Source organism: Impatiens glandulifera, chromosome 4 (genome assembly GCF_907164915.1).
Source record: "Impatiens glandulifera chromosome 4, dImpGla2.1, whole genome shotgun sequence".
NCBI lineage: Eukaryota > Viridiplantae > Streptophyta > Magnoliopsida > Ericales > Balsaminaceae > Impatiens > Impatiens glandulifera.
In genome coordinates this window covers 42,935,676-42,953,581 of record NC_061865.1, presented here as the reverse complement: position 1 = coordinate 42,953,581, position 17,906 = coordinate 42,935,676, and the positions used below count along the sequence as shown (strand labels likewise).

Below are 17,906 nucleotides of genomic sequence, written 5' to 3'. Positions count from 1 at the left end.
CCTTAAATTTATTTTTCTATAATTTCTCTATTTATTATTATTGGTATATTTATATATATATAATTTAAAATGTATATAATTTTTAATTTTTAGTTCAATTTAAATTATGTATGAACTAATTTATTTTTAAAATATTTTATAATATTAAATAAAATAATATTTGATATACAAATTTATTTAAATTTAAATAATTTTGAGTGAGAAATATTTGTTTATATTAAAAAATAAAAAATATACTATAAATTCATTTTAATAAAAAAAAAATAATTGAATAATTTTTTTTATTAAAGTTAAAGATTAAGATTTAATATCCCTAAATAAGTTAGGGGTTAAATGAGTATAAGTTTGAAAATTATATAATCTAAATAATTTTTCTAAATTCTATATTTAGACAAACCTCTAATACAAGTTTATACTCGACAAAATCATCTTTTTAACTATTAAAATTTATCAAATTTGTCATATATATTTAATATATTTTACCTATGATATAAAAGACAAGATATATGGTGTTATAATACTAAGATAATCTATTATGTTCAAATTTATATTTACACAAATAATCAATATAACTTAATTCAAAATTATAATTGATTTAAAACTTTTTATATATAGCCCGCAAACACGCTTCACTATTTAATCAGACACATAACTTGCTGTCTGACGGACCCGAACCTAAAAATTTAGAGTTAATATTCACCTCTTATTGCCGCTATGGTAAAAGAGGGGTTGAAACTTAAATATATATTTTTACTCTTTTCCTTATTTTTAAAATCCGAACGAGTACAATTTTTTTTTAATTAAATTTTTTTAAATTAGCATTATTATACTATTATAATCCCTATTTCAACATAAAATATTTTTAAATAAAAAAATGGAACAACGAATTAAATATGTAGCTTAACCATTTAATCATACGCAGAACTTGTCGTTGACGATCTCGAACTAAAAAATTTAGAGTTAGTATCTAACTCTTATCAGGACTCAAATAAAAATTGAACCAGAGAAATGCATGTTTTATTTTTTTTTTAATTGAGCTTATATAGGAACGATAAATAATAATTAAATATGATAGTAAACCTCTTTAATATGGTATTTTAATGTATAGAATTAATCATACTGATTTTTTAATAAATTATAATATATATATATATATTCCATTTTAACATAATTGAAGCAGTAAATCATGATGACTATGAAGTTGTTATAGTCATTGTTTTAAATATTTAAAATATAAGATATTATTTAAAACAATTTGTCAAATTCATAAACCAGTCTAAAGTTATTTGGTCATAATTTTCTTAAGACTAAATCTTGTTTTGAGATCTTGGCTTATTCTAAAAAGAAAATAAAAGAAGTCATGTTTTGTGTAAAAATAAATTACTTAGATAAAATAATAATATTTTTTTTATATTTTAAAATATTAAGAAAAATAATAGTAATAATAATATTTTAATATTAGAATTAATTATTTAAAATAATCACAAATAATTACATCAAACAAAGCCTAGCTTATGTAGATGTCGTGTCATATCTTAAGTAGTATAAACACGTTCTGTTAAGTGGTAATGCAGATGAATTATGTGATTGAGTGGGGACCATGTTCTTTGGTCAACTGTCCATATTTAAATATACAGATTTACAATTTAATAATATATTTTTGTAAAAAATAATTCATCTCATATATAATGAAAAAACACGAAAAATTATTACAAATATAAATTATTTGAGTCATGAGACTAATTTTACAAATTTAATAAATAAAACTACAAATATATAATATCAAATATAAATCAAAAGGTTTTAAATTATAAACTATAAATCAAGAGTGCGCAAAAGTTGAGATAGATAATATTTGTTCTTTTAATTCATTATATATATATATATATATATATATATATATATATATATATATATGTTTTACCACCTTCTTAGTTCTAACATTTAAATTTATTTTTTATTTTATTTATTTATTTTTATTCTAATCAAATTTACAATCTTCTTAATTTTATTAATGCTAAAAAACAATTTATTAATAATATATATAAATTATTATTATTTAAAATAAAAATTCATACTTTTCATAAAAAATAAATTTGTATTAATATAGTTAGAATTTAGAACTTGTCAAATTTTTATAATTTAAATAGTACAAATATTGAACTAATCAAATAAATAACACAAGCATTTAAATATAAAGTCATTTTGAGACCACATAAAAATGAAGAGTTACAAGCTTTGAAATAATATTTGGCCCTTTTGAAAGTGTCCTTAAAGCTGGAGTTAAAGTTATATTTGAATCTAGTTGAAAAATGGAGAAATAATGAAAAATGTTTATAATTTATATTTTGATTGATATATTAATTTATATTTAATATAGTATTTATAATTTAAAATATATTTTTATTTATTTAATTAAAAATAATAATATTTAATTATTAAAAAATAAAATTAAAAATAAATTTCATTATCGTATATAATCTAATTTTACACCCTATTTATAATTAAAATTTAGACTTATTAAATAAAAATAGTATAAATCAAATCAACTTAAAATGATAACTTAGACTCCAAAATGATTCTTGTGGAAATGAATCCCAACATTTACTCAAGCTAGTGAGTCAAACATTCAAGATAAATTACGGAAGACTTGAACACAAAATTAGGACATGATCTCTTGATCATAAGCAATGGCTCTAAGTCTCAAGACCACGATGAAAGTTTAAACTCAAGAACGATGATCATGGAAAAATAATCTCAATGTCTACTCGAGCTAAGTGAATCAAACATTCAAGGTAAATCACATAAGACAGTGAAAGATATTCTAGACAACCTAATGATAAAATTTCTTTCCATACTTAATTGATGGTACACTTGGAGATCTAAAAATGTCATGAATAAAAAATCTGAAAATGATGGACCATTCCTTAGATTTCACATCGATTCCACCTCGAATACTATAAACAAAATTAAATATATAAAATTACAAATATATTTATTTATTCATTATATTTTATAAGAGATTTAAGTTTATTTCTTTATAATAATATAAATTTTCAATATATTACAATATACATTATATTAAATTCATATAATTTTATTATTTAATAAAATATTATTTTAGAGAATATGACATAAACAGTGCCCCGCGGGGATTCTTCGAAACCGAATGGTGCAGGGATGATAGTAAAAAATTCATAAAGTAAAAACGGGACAAGGATGGTAATACATTCCCCGCTCTGAACCGTCCCATCGCCATCCTTACTTGCGTTCTTACTTTCGTAATCAAGATTAGGTCTAGGTGAACAATAAGTGATGATTTTAATGTTTCAACCACTATTATTAAAAGTTGTCTCTCTCTCTTTGTCAAAACGTTTGAGTTTTTAATCGTTCTAGATTTTGACACAAAAAAATTATAGAAGTGAACAATCCCCTTAGACATGTGGTTTTTAATCTATCCTAGATTATTATTGAATTGTTTTCCTCGGATTTTAATCTCTTTCTTAGTAATCAAAATACACGAGGACAAGAACAATCATAAATTTTTTTCCTATTTATTTTCAAAGAGTCCAGATCCTATCGACTATCGTAGTGTAAACAAGATTTTCTCTTGACCCTACTTGTTTCATATTGTTTTTGCATGTTCGAAAGAGGGATCACATTATTATATTTTTCACAATTTGAAAATAGATTATGTATAATTTGGATTGAACCTATGAATAAGATGCCTACTTATCTCATTCGGAGGAGAATTAAGTCGAACGTAGTTCATGAACTTGGAAAACACTTTTTTTTTTTGTTTTACTTTTTTAGTTTTATTTTTGTTTACAATGAATGACCCTTCAAAGTGAAAATGTCTATTCCCGTTATCGATCCCAAAGTACATCCACATCACATCCCTTTTGAGTTCAACTATGCGTATTACACTTTGAGGGTGTCTAGGTTATACGCTGCCAAAAGTTCTTCTTTATCTATGCTGGCCAGTCGAGTGGCTCCTCCCAAAATGAATCTCTTAATGATATAAGGCCTTTCCCAATAAGGTTGGAACTCACCTCAATAATCCACAATCTCTCGGGTGTTTCTAAGAACCAAATCTCATTATTTGATCCTTCTTCCTCTAGGATATGGCTTTCTAAAAGCACCCTTAGTGTTGGAAACTCTATCTCAATAGGTTAGACTACATCCACATCGTATACTAGTGAAAATGGAGTCTCTCTCGTGGATGTTCTAGTAGTTGTATTATAACCCGAAAAAGCATATGATAGTTTCTTATGCCAATCTTGATATGTGTTAGTCGTCTTTCAAATGATAGTTATGTTGATCTTTTTGGCAACTTTAACTTCCCCATTAGTCTATGGTCAGTAAGGTGACAACTTATGATGTTCGATTTTGAACTCTTCGAGGACTTTTAGAACCACTCTTTGTAAGTGTTGCTCGTTATCCGAAATCATAAAATGAGGTACCCCATATCGATCAATGATGTTATTCCATATGAATTTGGGTACATGCAATGATTTTAGAACTTTATAAGAAGTCGCATCTACCCACTTCGTAAAATAATCAATGGCCACTAGAATGAACTCATAATGGTTTGACGCATGAGGAAAGATTTTCCCACTGATGTCTATGCCCAAGTAAAAAAGGCCATGAAGATGTCATGTTGTATAAAAGCAATGCCGGAGTGTGTTGTAAGTTTTCATAGATTTGACACTAATGGTATTTCTTTAATACATCACACATTCATGTTCCATGTTTTGCCAATAATATCCGAAATGGAAAATTTTCTTGGCTAAGGAAATTTTGTTCATATAGGACCCACACGTATCGACATGTACCTCGTTCGTGATTATTGTTGAGTCGTCCTAATCCACACATAACAAATTATGACATTTGAACGCTCTCTAGTAGAGCTTCCATGCCATCATCACATAATTTGTTTGGATACTAGTGTAGTGTCTTCTTTTCCTTTTTCAAAAAATGAGCCGGATATTTTTGTATTCAATGTACTTTTGGAGAGGTTTGAACTAAGGCTTGTAGAATATTTCAGTAGCGATAACTACCCTTTTTTTTCCAAAGTCTCTCTACTATTTATTTTTTATTTTAAGCGGTTTTATTTAGAATTTGTGTCATCACGACCAACGTAGATAAAGTATTGGCAAATTGGTTTTAACTTCGAGGCGCGTGAGTGAACATCACCTTCTGGAACTTGGCTACTAACTTAATCAAATATTCATGTTATGACTTCAGTTATCACACTTCACTTGTCAATCCACACTTTCTTAAGTAATTACAAAATTGGAGTTAACGATTACCTCTAAACATTCGCCCCTTTCTCGTATGCCAACTTCCCGATAAACAAGACTTGTATGAGGCATCATCATACGTGATCGGATAATCAAGTTTGACTGATATCATATCAGGTTATACATTCCCATTGGATGAATAAGTAATACTCTGATTCCATAACATTGCTTCTTGGAAGCTCCATCAAACATAAAACTCTGAAAAAAGCTTTAGTATTCATGCACTCGTCATCCGGAAAAGACATCTACCTTAATAGGTTGATTTTCTAGAAAGTCTACCACTACATTACCCTTGATCGACTTTTGAACAATGTACGTGATGTTGTATTCTTAAATAATCATCTGCTTCATCAATATTAATGATAACAACATGCATTGAAATATGAATTTAATTGAATCCAACCTTAAGACCAACTTGATCGGATGAGCCTACATATAGTGTCATAGTCTCTTAATGACCCACGCTAAATCACAAAATACCTTTTTGACCGAGGAATATCGTAGCTCACAAACAGTCATTTGTTTGCTTACATAGTACACGACCATTTCTACTTTCTCTTTAATCTCTTGGGTTAACAAGTTTCCCATGGCATTGACCAGTCTTGGTTACATAAAAATCAGAAGTGATTTGAGGTAATCCTTTATTTTTTTAAAAGCTTGTTGATAAATATCATTCCATTTGAACTTCTAGTACTTCCAGAGAAGTTTGAATAAAGGGTCACATGTCGTGGTCAACTTGTTGATGAAACGTCTAATGTATTGGATTTTTCCTAAGAATCCCCAAACATGTCTCTCGTTTTGTGGAGCCGACATAAAAGTGATTGCCTCGATATTGCTCGGATCCACCTCGATTCCTCTTTGTGTAATCAAAAGATCCAACATTTTCCTCACGGTTACCCCCAAACGTACAGTTATTGGTATTAAGGAATAATTGATACTGTCTGATCTGATGTAAGAACTTTTCGAGATTCTAAATGTGACTTTCGTGATCTTTGGACTTAACGATCATGTCATCCACGTATACTTTGACTTCTTTATGGATCATCTTGTGGAGGATCATGGTAGATTCACTCTAATACGTAGCACCGACGTTCTTTAGATAGAAATACATAACACAATAATAGAATGTCATCACCTTCGTGATAAACGTGGTTTCCTCTTTATCTTTCGAGCCATAAATATATGATGGTAACCGAAGAATCCATCCATGAATGAGAGTAATTGATTATCGATGGCGTGATCTACCAACACATCGATATGTGGGAGTGAGAAACTGTCTTTAGGACTCTCCTTATTGAGGTCCCGATAGTCCACGCACATGCATCTTTTTCCGTCATTCTTGACCACCGGGTCCACATTCGTAACCAACTTCGGATAATTAGCGTTTCAAAAAGATGTAGTAATTATGGATATAAATATAAAAATTAATAATTAAAGATAATATATATATATATATATTTAATGAGAGAAAATATAAAAATTTATATATAAATTAATAAGCTTATATAATATAACTTTATATCATAAAAAATTTTGCATCAAATTATAAAAACTATAAATATGTTTAAAATTTGAATATAAATATGTAAGCACAAAAAATTTACCTACCCAATTTATAAATATTAAAATAATTACTTTGAATAAATAAATTCAAAATAATTAAAATTAAGGCCAAAAACATGATTAAATAATTAATTTGAATAATTATTATAGTAATTAAATTCCAATTAATTAAAATAAAGGCTAAGAGAAATAAATAAAATAATTTGAGATAAATTTAATATTCATTTTATCTCAAATTAATTTTAAAGGTGTCAAAACAAATTAAAATAAATAATTTAGGATAAATGTTGTATCCATTTTATTCAAATTTACTATTTATAATGACTAAAAAAAATATAAAAATAGGCGAAATAAATATTATGTCTATTTAAAATATTTTTAAGTTGAAAACAAGGTCAAAAGGATGAAAGAAAAATTAATTTCAAACAAGCCCTGAGACTGAAAAAGTATTGTGATATGCTATAGCCGAAATCGGGAGAATATAGTGCAGCAGACAGCACAACTGCATATATGCGTCCATGCCTCATCAAACACCTAACAGCGAGCCGCGTTGCCCGCTGTGATGGAAGAGATGTGCGTTCATGTAGCAGCGGATCAACTAACGCGTGCCTTAGCGTCATTAGCCCGAACGCTGACGGAACGTCCTGACGCGCCAAAGAGTTGACAGAACGCACATGCTTTCGCATTTTAGCACGAAACTACGAAGTTTCAAGCCTAGGTTGTCTTTTTTCTCACGACGAATAGGATTGATGATCGGCCAAAACTTTTGATTTTTTTAAAGTGGAACTCGACCGATACTCAATCAAAGGTAGTGATTCAAATGCTGAAATTATCACCCTAAAATGGTAATCATTTCACCTACAAGTATAAAGGCAACAATGCCATAATTCGATAAGAACAATCGAATATAGACAAAAGTAATTAATAGTCTTTTATCTGAAATTCGATCCACTTGATCGATTAACCGACTTAAGGAGGCTATAAATAGCTCTCCTTAGGGAAACTGAAGGTAGGGATCAGAATCATAAACCCTCAATCTGCATTATACAAAATCCGCCATTAAATTTTCATGTTATTTTTTGAAAATTTTGTATAAGGCTTTAAAGCTCGGTTATAGTTAATCACAAAACTTCTAAAATATTTCAGGAGTGTTCTCCAACTCATTGTAAGCTTTCATTCATGTTATAATTCAATTATGAATTCAAATTGATATTATCATATTTCAGTTCATTTAGTCTTGATTATTGCTTGATTGTTCAATTTCTTAATATGAAAATAATCATAAAATCATTTCTAAACTTTATGTTGAACTTTATTAAAGTGAATCAAGCTAAATTGAAAATACCCTAATTTAATTTTAAATTTGCGTTTTTATTCTTGAGCTTTAGCTCTCGAATTATAGTTTGAATTTTTTTTTTAAATCTTCTAAATGATGTTAGCAATGGTTTTGGATCAATTCCAATCTGTTTTAAGCATATTTAATTAAAATTCAAGATTTTCAAAAATTAAAAAAAAAGTTTTTGAATCGATAAAACGAACGTCAATGTTCTTGTTTTGGTTCCATTTGATCACATGAGGTATAATGAAACTATTGGCAAACTCCTTACACTCTATTAATCCCTAAAAATCGAAATCTCGATTTTGCTTGAAAATTATTCGATTTGAATAGGACATCATCCTGATCAAATGATGTATGGGATGATGCTATAAATGATCCTTGAGGATAGACGAAGCTCCCCATCCCTTCAAATTGAAGAATAGAGGCTCCAATCAAAATCACCAAACTTGTAGTTTGGTGTTCTTTGTGTCCGACCGAGGGTTTTGTCTGGGTTTAATTTTTTACTAAGAAAATCGAACTCTTCCCTGTACTCAACCGAGAAACCCCGCACCCAACCAAGGGATTTTTAGCTTGGGCTTGATTTTCGACCGAGAAAATAAACCCGACATGGTTTCTGACCGAGGAATTTTAGCCTTGACCGAGAACTCCTCTATACCCGACCAAGGATCTTCTACACTCGATCGAGGAATCCTAGTCTCGATAGAGGATCCCTCGCACCCAACCGAGGAATCTTAGCCTCGACCGAGAACTCCCCTACACCCGACTGAGGAATCCTAGCCTCGACCGGGGACTTCTCACATCCGACCCGAGAGTGTAGGGCTCGCGACCATGGGGTTTTAGCCTGCGATCGAGGGATCGACACCCTTGACCGAGAGGACCAGTCTAAGGGCATGTTTATTTGAACTTTTATTTTAAAAATTATTTTTTTAAATTAGAAGTCCCAAACAATTTTTTAAAATACATAAAAAATCAAAATATTTTTCATAATATTTTCATAAAAATTATTTTGATAAGGACCGGTTTGAATTTATTTTTTAAAATTCTAACGTCTTAAACTAATATTTTTCAGGTATTCTTCTCGATAATTATTGTCATCAACTACATGTACCAGCATTTAAATTTTATTTTACAATTTTAAATACATGAAAAAGTTGTGCATTTTAGGACTTAAAAAATTATTAGTCAAATAAAATGTAATAAAATCAAATTTTCAAAAGCCAATATTTTATAAAGTAGTGACGTGACATTTTTTTAATGAGTATGAAGGATATAATGTGAAGTCCTTTCCTGAGTATCACCAAACACCGAACTTAAAAGAATATTTAGTCATATATACGTTCATATGAGTATATAATTTTTTTTATGAATTTTAAATGGAAATCAATTTGCGACTCTTTTATCAAATAAATAATCTTTTAAATTAATTATTTTTAATTAATTTAAAAACACAGATTTCTTTTAATTAAATTGTAATTTGATTATTTAAATAAAAAATTATTTAAAATTGATCTTAAAAAATAATTATTATTGTAATTAATTTTAAAATGTCAAAATATACTTTCGTATAAATCTTTTAAAATAATATTTTATTAAAATATTTTGACACGCAAACCGATGTTGAAATCTCTCGAGCCTCGAGTTTATTCGGGACAAGGAATTTTCTGGGGTTGCAAAATTGGTATTTATTTATTTTTGTAAAACAACGTAAATTTGTATCAATTACTAATTTGGATGTATTAATATTTTAAGTTGAGTAGTTTTTTCAAGACATTGTATTTTTCAAACTATCAAATTCATTGGAATATTTTAAAGAATGTTGAGGGAAGAATAATTGAAAAATAAAAATAAAAAGATAATTGTTGTTTTTATAAATTTCTTAAATTAGTTAAGAAAATGAAAATATTAATTTAAACTAAGAAAATTGACATGTATGATTGAAAACCTCAATCAATTAAAATTATGATATTTTAAATCCCATAAAGCATAATTCAAAGTATGATATTTTAAATCCCATAAAGCACAATTCAAAGTAGTCTAATATAAAACGATTCAAGTTGTGATTCAAGTAAGCAATTGAACCTAAAAAATCATAATATTATATAAGTTAAGAACTTGTTTGATTTTTGTCATTTTATAAGTTTTGAACAAAAAAATTGTTTCTTAATTTATTTTTAAACTAGTTTTTTAATTATTTCAAAATTTGAGTCCCAATTTATAAAACCAAACGAAGTTGGACTTTAAATAAGCAATTTGACTGAAAAAGTCCTAATATTATATAAGTTAAGAACTTGTTTGAAATTAAGTCTTTTTATCTGAGTTTTGAAAAAAAAAATTGTTTTATTTAATTTATTGTTAAATTAATTTTTAAAATTCAATGATATTCTATCCACTTTTTTAGAAATGACTTATAATCATTTATGAAAAAAAAAAAAAACACATGAATTTTAAAATTAGGACAAAACCATCATTTGTCCCAATTTTGAAACAAACATGAGTTATCCAACAAATTAATACAAAACAACACAAATCAACTATCCCGCCTTATACAAACACAAGTTAGTAACTTCTTCAAATATAATGTCTCATTTTGACATAGCTCGCAAACAATTATGAGAATTTGTCTTCATGTTCATGTGTGGATAAGAGTTTGACCATCACAAACAATATTATTCCTTGCCTTTTCAAGCACCAATTCCTTAATTTGATTTCAATACAAGAGAAAATTCAGTAAACTCATAGTTCTAACAAACCATTTCCATATTTTACTCATAAAGGGCAATCAACGAACAAATGAGTTATCGATTCTTCCTCAATTGAGCATAACACAATATGTACTCGAAATTGTGTTGTACTTGCTAATTTGTTCCCTTGTTATAAGTCGATATAGGCTATAGAACAATTTGATAGACACCAAATAATCTTGGTAAACAAAACTAAGGGATCCACCCCCACCATGTCTTCCTCGTGGGTGGTGGTAATAGAATATTGAACACTTTGTTTTAACTTGATAATGTTTTTTTTAGAAACAACACCAATGATATTCAACCCTTATAATAGATAACATAAAAAAAATATGTTAAATAAGAGGTATTTTAATATTTTAAATGAATAAAATGTTATTAAATTTTAGGTAAAAATTCTAAAAACTCAAAATCAAACAAGCCCTAAATCAACAAAAACACATATAGGCAAGTACAAATGTTTAAAAAAAATAAAAAAATTATGCTCAGTCATCATCATACTTAGAAGAATGTCAAAAAGAAATCACTAATACCACAAAATATATTAAAAATCAACTATAACTATGAAGCTCAGGATGAGATGAAGTAACAAAATTCAGCCTATTTATTTCTTTTCTTCTTTTTCAGCTTCTGCTGCTCTCTTCAACCTGGCACCAATGTAACGTTTGTTAGTGTGCTCCAAACGCAGTTTATCAAAGGCCTTGAACGCCTTCATCTCCTCCGTCACCTTAACAAACTCAACCGATGGTTTAACATGAACAATAGGCATGTAAAGGCCTTGTACTTGAGTAGCTGTTGCCAACTCCTCAGGAGCTGAATCACCCGCCTGAAAAAAAACCAGATACTATCATATTATCATATAACTCAAATAATATAAGGATGCGAGGGAAAGAGTTTTATGGTTTATGCCCTATGAGGATTATATCTTCCACCACTAATTCAATTGCCCTTTAACTTGCTAAGAGTTCTTATTTTCCCTTCGTTCTCATATTCATGTTTCTATTACAATCAACCAACATTATTAATTACCTTGAATTTGCGGGTGCGTCTTGGATACACAACCAACTTGGCCTTGTATGTCTTCAACCTCTGAACATTAGCTTGAAGACCCTCAAGGGAGGAGTTCCTCCTCCGGTGATCGAAAGCAATGCCAATGGTTGGAGCGAGTTTTTTGGTAATGCCTGCTGCCTGCTCAGATATATTAAACAATCAGACTGCAGTAATGTATAGTTTCCTCAGTGCATCTAAAAATATATGGTAAAACATCTTTTACAATTCTCATCATTTTTTTACATAACTAAAAGAGAGATGCACAACCTTGAGCTCCTCAAGAGAAAATCCACGGCCTTGTCTTTGTTTCATATTGTACTTCAATGTCTGGCCATGAACTATAGGACGCAGTGACCCATTAGTGGGTCTAGGGAAAATCTTTACTGCCTTAATCTGCCTAGCTGAACATAAAGTGAAAGAAAGTTATGATAAACATGCAAATTAAAATCAAAGTAAATTATGATAAGAATCATGTTCGAATTTTAAAGGTTGAGATGATGCTAACCAGTTCTTCTTCTTGTCTTACGGGCTGGTTGGTTGAACCAGGTCCGGACATAGTTTTGCCAATGCTTCTTGAAGTGCCCATTTGGCACAACATTGTTATGTTTAACCATGACTTATCTAAAGGAGACTACACAGACAATAAAATAAGCAGATTCTATCAAATAATCTTAAAGAAGATGCTTTTTACAAGCTATAAAATAAATTATAAAACATCAAAATACCTAAGCAAGGTTGAAAATTTCCATAGTCATAAACATTTTGTTTTACAACAGAAATCAACTAAAGATCACTGAAGTAAAATTTTAGGACAATAGAATATAAAACCCTAATAATACAAACATAAGATATGGAGAATGAGTCTTTAAGGCAAAAGATATAGGCTTTCACTGTTGCAATTAGATAAAACTAAGGACAAAGAAGTTAACAAGCTGCAAACTGTATAGAATATCATGAAAACATCGATATTTGAAACAATGGAGCAGAGGAATCGAGAGAAGTGAGTACTTACTAATGAGAGAAGGTGAATCGAACCCTTTTTCTCCACTCTCCTTATGATCTAATTGAAAGAAAGATAACGGCGAGACTTGAATCACAATATATCGCCGGCAAAAGGATAGCCCTAAAGCTATTATTGGGCCATAGTCTATGAATCTGAAAATTAGGCCTATGAAACAATCGATATGTATATCAACAAGAACTATATGCATATTAAAAAGCTAATATATTATTTAAGTAACATTTTCCAGTTACATTTGATTAAGACAATATGTAATAATTTATAAAATTATAAATTTTAATAAAAAAATTTAAAATTTTAGTATAACTAGAATAGAATTTTCCTTATAATATAATGTTAATTTGTACTAATTTATTATTATTATTTATGTATGATTAACTCATATATTATTTAAATAATTATATGATTAATAATATTAAATTAAAATAAATTCTTTTTTAAAATTTATACTATAATATTTTATTTTAAATAGTATATATAACTTACCATTATTGTAATCCATCATTTGAAATTAAATTGTTTGAGAAATAATAAAATTATATTAAAAAATGTTAATAATATATTATTTTAAGAAAAACATGTCAAATTAATTAGATTATTTTAATAATCATGTCAAATATATTAATACATACAAATAAGTTATAATAAATAAATAATAATTTTAAATAAGACAATAAAAAATAAATTGTAAGAATTGGTAGTCAATTATGATCATAAGAATATTAAGATATAATTTAAAAATACATAAAATGTGCCATGTTTATTGAACTTAAATATTTTATAATAATAATGTGTATTTTGTATTAGTTATATACTATTTTTACCATAAATTTATAATTTTAAATAATTTCGGGGTAACTAATTATTTATGAAAATATTCATATATGGAAAAAAATAATTAATTAACATATAAGTAGTGTTGTATCAACTAATTTTTAAATTAATTAATTAATGAACTATTTAAATAAAGAGAACATAATAAATATAAATAATTAACAAATTAAATAAACCAAAAAATGTAGTTAGAAAATTATATATTATTATTGGTATTAATGTGGTTTATTTATTTTGTATATTTTTTTTTAAATTTAATAAAACACTTAGTAAACAAGGTTCAGGACTAGGCAAAGAGAATTGACTAGGAGACGAGAGGATCCAGAGAGATATTAGGACACGAGAAATGATACAGGCAACAAAATGACAACGAAAGTAAAGTCACGAATCTGACGTGGCTGCCATATGTGTAGGAGAAGAAAAAAATGAAAAACAATCTCTAAATCATTTATCGCACGTTTCTGACATTTCATATCTCTCTCTTTAAACTCTCTCTCCGGAAAAAAATCGTTTCTAAACTCAAAACCCTAGATCTATTCATTATGTGAACTCAAACACAACAAATTATTTCGTCGTAATTATTTTTAGATAACGCCTAACTTCTTCAGCTTTGATGTTCAGAATGCAACAGAGACAACGCCAGAGAAGATAAACATTGAACAAATCGTCCGTCAACTAAAAGGTACCAAACAAGGCCATGGTTTAAGTTAAAGAACATACAAGTACATGGCATTGTAAAAACAAGAGCAAGACCATGCTCTTGTATTTTTTTTCATATTAAGAAAATGTATTTTTTATAAAGAATTTCATGTTTGGGAAGTGAAATTAACATCCAAATACTCAATATTAGGGATGGCAATTTGAAACCGCCCCGCGAAAACCGAACCGAATTGCCCCGTTTGGGATGGTTTTTCCCCGAAACCGAATGGGAATGGGGCGGGGATGGTATTTGTGTCCCCCGCCCCGCCCCGCCCCGATTTCACCCCGAATCTACCCCGAATCTGCCCCGAACACCATAAACATAATTAAATATATTAAATTATCAATATATTTATTTATTCACTATATTTTATAAGAGTAGTAATGTTATTTCTTTATAATAATATAAATTTTAATATATTATAATATATATTATATTAAAAAACTTGTTTATATAATTTTATTATATAATTTTTATTTTATTTTAAATAAAAATAATTATTAACGGTGTCCCGCGGGATTCCCCGAAACCGAAAAAAACCGAACGGGGCGGGGATGGTATTAAAAAATTCCCCGAAATTAAAACGGTGCGGGGACGGTAAATGCATTCCCCGCCCCGAACCGCCCCATTGCCATCCCTACTCAATATGGAGTGATGTTATTGATAGTTAAATTAATATGTATTTGAAGAACATGGCCATGTTTTTACAAGGCCGTGTTCTTTTAATTTTTCAGTTTTGTATGTGTTAGCATGAGAAGATTTGTTCTTAAGAGTAGATTTATTCATTCGAATGCCCCGTCTTGAAGAGCGGTCCGTGCGATTCGAAAATGGTCGGTCACATGTCTTACATATCCTTTCGAGTGCTCCGCCCACGGAGGGGACGCAACGAATAACTTGAATGGTAAACATGACCCGTGCACTTTTTAGAATATTTTTTTTGTATGAAAGTTATGCTATAGAACCCCGTGGCTTATCTTCCTCTTGAATCTCACAAAAAGTAGATAAGAATACTATCCATATAGGATGTTATGTTATTTATTTAAGATGAGAAACCAATGTGGAGTTCTATATCATAGACCTTTCTTGATTGGCTCGTAAGGTTCTAGATTAGTACATTTAGAAGAAACGTAGTAATCTGGTTGACTTTAAGAGTCGTCACTTTAGTTTATTTCACGAAGAAATTAAAGAAAAGAAAATTAGTTTATTCATGAAATAAAGGTCTGGTGCTTGGTTACACACGAGGAAAGGGTCGTAACATCTATGTCATATGCGCCTATCCCGTGGGATAGTCTCTAATCGAATGTAGTTGGCCATTTATTTTTGAAAGTACGTTACACGTTTGTATTATATGTTTAGAATTTGTTTGTTTGTGTATATCCTAGCCTTGTATCTAATCTAGAAGGAGTATTCATTATTTTGTTTAGATTTTTATAAAGGTTGACATCAAGCTATTATAATTCTCTTGGTTTCCATTATCATGTCTTAAGTCTATTTAATAAGATGCCATATGTTTAGTTTAGAGATGACTCTGAACTTTTCTTAGTTTTTCCTAGACAAAAGAAGATATAATGGAGCCTTGATGCTCTCCATGGGCACACATGTGAACCACAATGTGAACTCATCGCTTTACATATTTGCTTGGAATTTTGTTTGTTGATCTGAACTTTGAATCCTTGTACGAAAAAGATTTCACGAGTGTATCGGGATATGAATTAAAGATCAAAGAGGGGAATTGAAGCCCCGAGGTATGCGATAACCAAAATCAAGAATTTCCCAAAGGATTGAAAAATATTGAAAGTTTTTGTGCATGTCGAATATATTCTTAGAAACACTTTGCACTCGAATTCGAAACTTTCGAAGTTACAAGACTCCTAATATGACTGTGATAAATTTGTGTTTTCCCGAAATTGTTCCGAAAATTTTAAAAAATTTCAGTGAGGTCAAAAATAATTTTGTGAACCTTCTGTAAAAATTTCATAATTTTCTGGGCCATATAGCTCAAGATATGAGCGTTTCAAAATAAATCGTTTTTCAAACGAGCCCCAAAAATTATGAAAAAATATTTTTATTGTTGAAAATAATATTTGAGAAATGATTGGGAGAGGAAATTTGAGGGAGGGAATGATATGGCGCAATTTGATTAGCCAAAAAAATAATAAAATTTCTCTCTCTTCTTTCTCTCCTCACTTTTTATCCTTTTTTCAACCAGCGATGTAGTGACACATTATTCTCTCCCCCATTCCCTCCCTCAAATTCCCTCCCCTTATCACTCCTCATAATATTTTCAACCATCATTGAATTTTTAAAAAAATTCTAAACTATTTAGAGGCTCTAATTGAAGAAACAAGGTTGTTTGATAAAAAAAAAGTAACCAAATAAGCCCTAAAAAATTTCTCAAAATATGGAAATTGAAACTTTATATCCAAAATTGGACAAATATAAAGTTTGATGGTCGAATTGGACGTGAACAATAGTTAAAGGGTCAAATTGATTCAAATTCATTGAAATTCGAATTTGGAAGTTTGGTGCTAAAATTGCACAAGGCCATAAGTTGGAGGGCCAATTTATTTCAAAATTAAAATATTAATTCGGAATTAATGTTACCTGCCGAATTTAAAATTTTGAAAGTCTGAGGACCTAAGTGAACACCCCTTAATACTTCAGAAAATTGGAAATAACGAACAAATAGTCACTCGTCTTCTTCCTCGTTGTCCGCTTCTAGCTCGTCGATTCCCGACGCCACAGTTGCTCAAGGAGATTCCTCCTGACTTTGCCTACTCGGAAATCACCTCGAAATAAGCTTCGTATTCTTCATCTAGCTGCTACCTCATTCTTGACTCTAATTCAACGTCGAAGAACATAAGAAGACTATATTCTTCTAATCTAGAAATGAACATTCCGATAGAGCTTCGTTGGCCTCGTCATCATCATGATTTTCTTGATGAGGAAGGGACCTTCCCATTGTGGTCGGAACTTGCCCCTAGGGTCTAACAATTCTCGGGTTAACTTGTGCACCATATCACCTTCTTTTAGGCTTATAGGCTTGACCTTTCTATTAAAGGTATCGACCATTCGTTTCTAGTAACCTTTAGTTTTGTATAATGCGTCCAACCTGTGGTCTTCCATCAGCGTCAACTGGTCATATCGAGATTTTACCCAATCTTCTTCAACGACGTGATATTCCAACAGGACTCTCAGTGTAAGGATTTCAATCTCAATGGGGTGTACGACGTCCATACCGTATACCAGAGAAAATGGAGTTTCATTTGTCGATGCTCGAGCAATCGTATAATATCCCCATAAGGCAAATGGTAGCTTTTCATGCCAATCTTTATACGTTCTGGTCATCTTTTTG

At 29.5% G+C, this 17,906-nt stretch overlaps 1 protein-coding gene across 1 annotated transcript; it reads right to left on the bottom strand.

The window, feature by feature from the left end:
- Positions 1–11,334: 11,334 nt before the first annotated feature.
- Positions 11,335–13,145, bottom strand: LOC124936628 (60S ribosomal protein L13-1-like). The gene is made up of 5 exons (XM_047477142.1): positions 13,009–13,145; positions 12,502–12,627; positions 12,264–12,397; positions 11,976–12,134; positions 11,335–11,772 (listed from the first exon to the last, which is right to left on the bottom strand). The coding sequence occupies exons 2-5, from the start codon at positions 12,608–12,610 to the stop codon at positions 11,551–11,553; spliced, it is 624 nt and encodes a 207-aa protein (XP_047333098.1). The 5' UTR covers positions 12,611–12,627; positions 13,009–13,145; the 3' UTR covers positions 11,335–11,550.
- Positions 13,146–17,906: the final 4,761 nt, after the last annotated feature.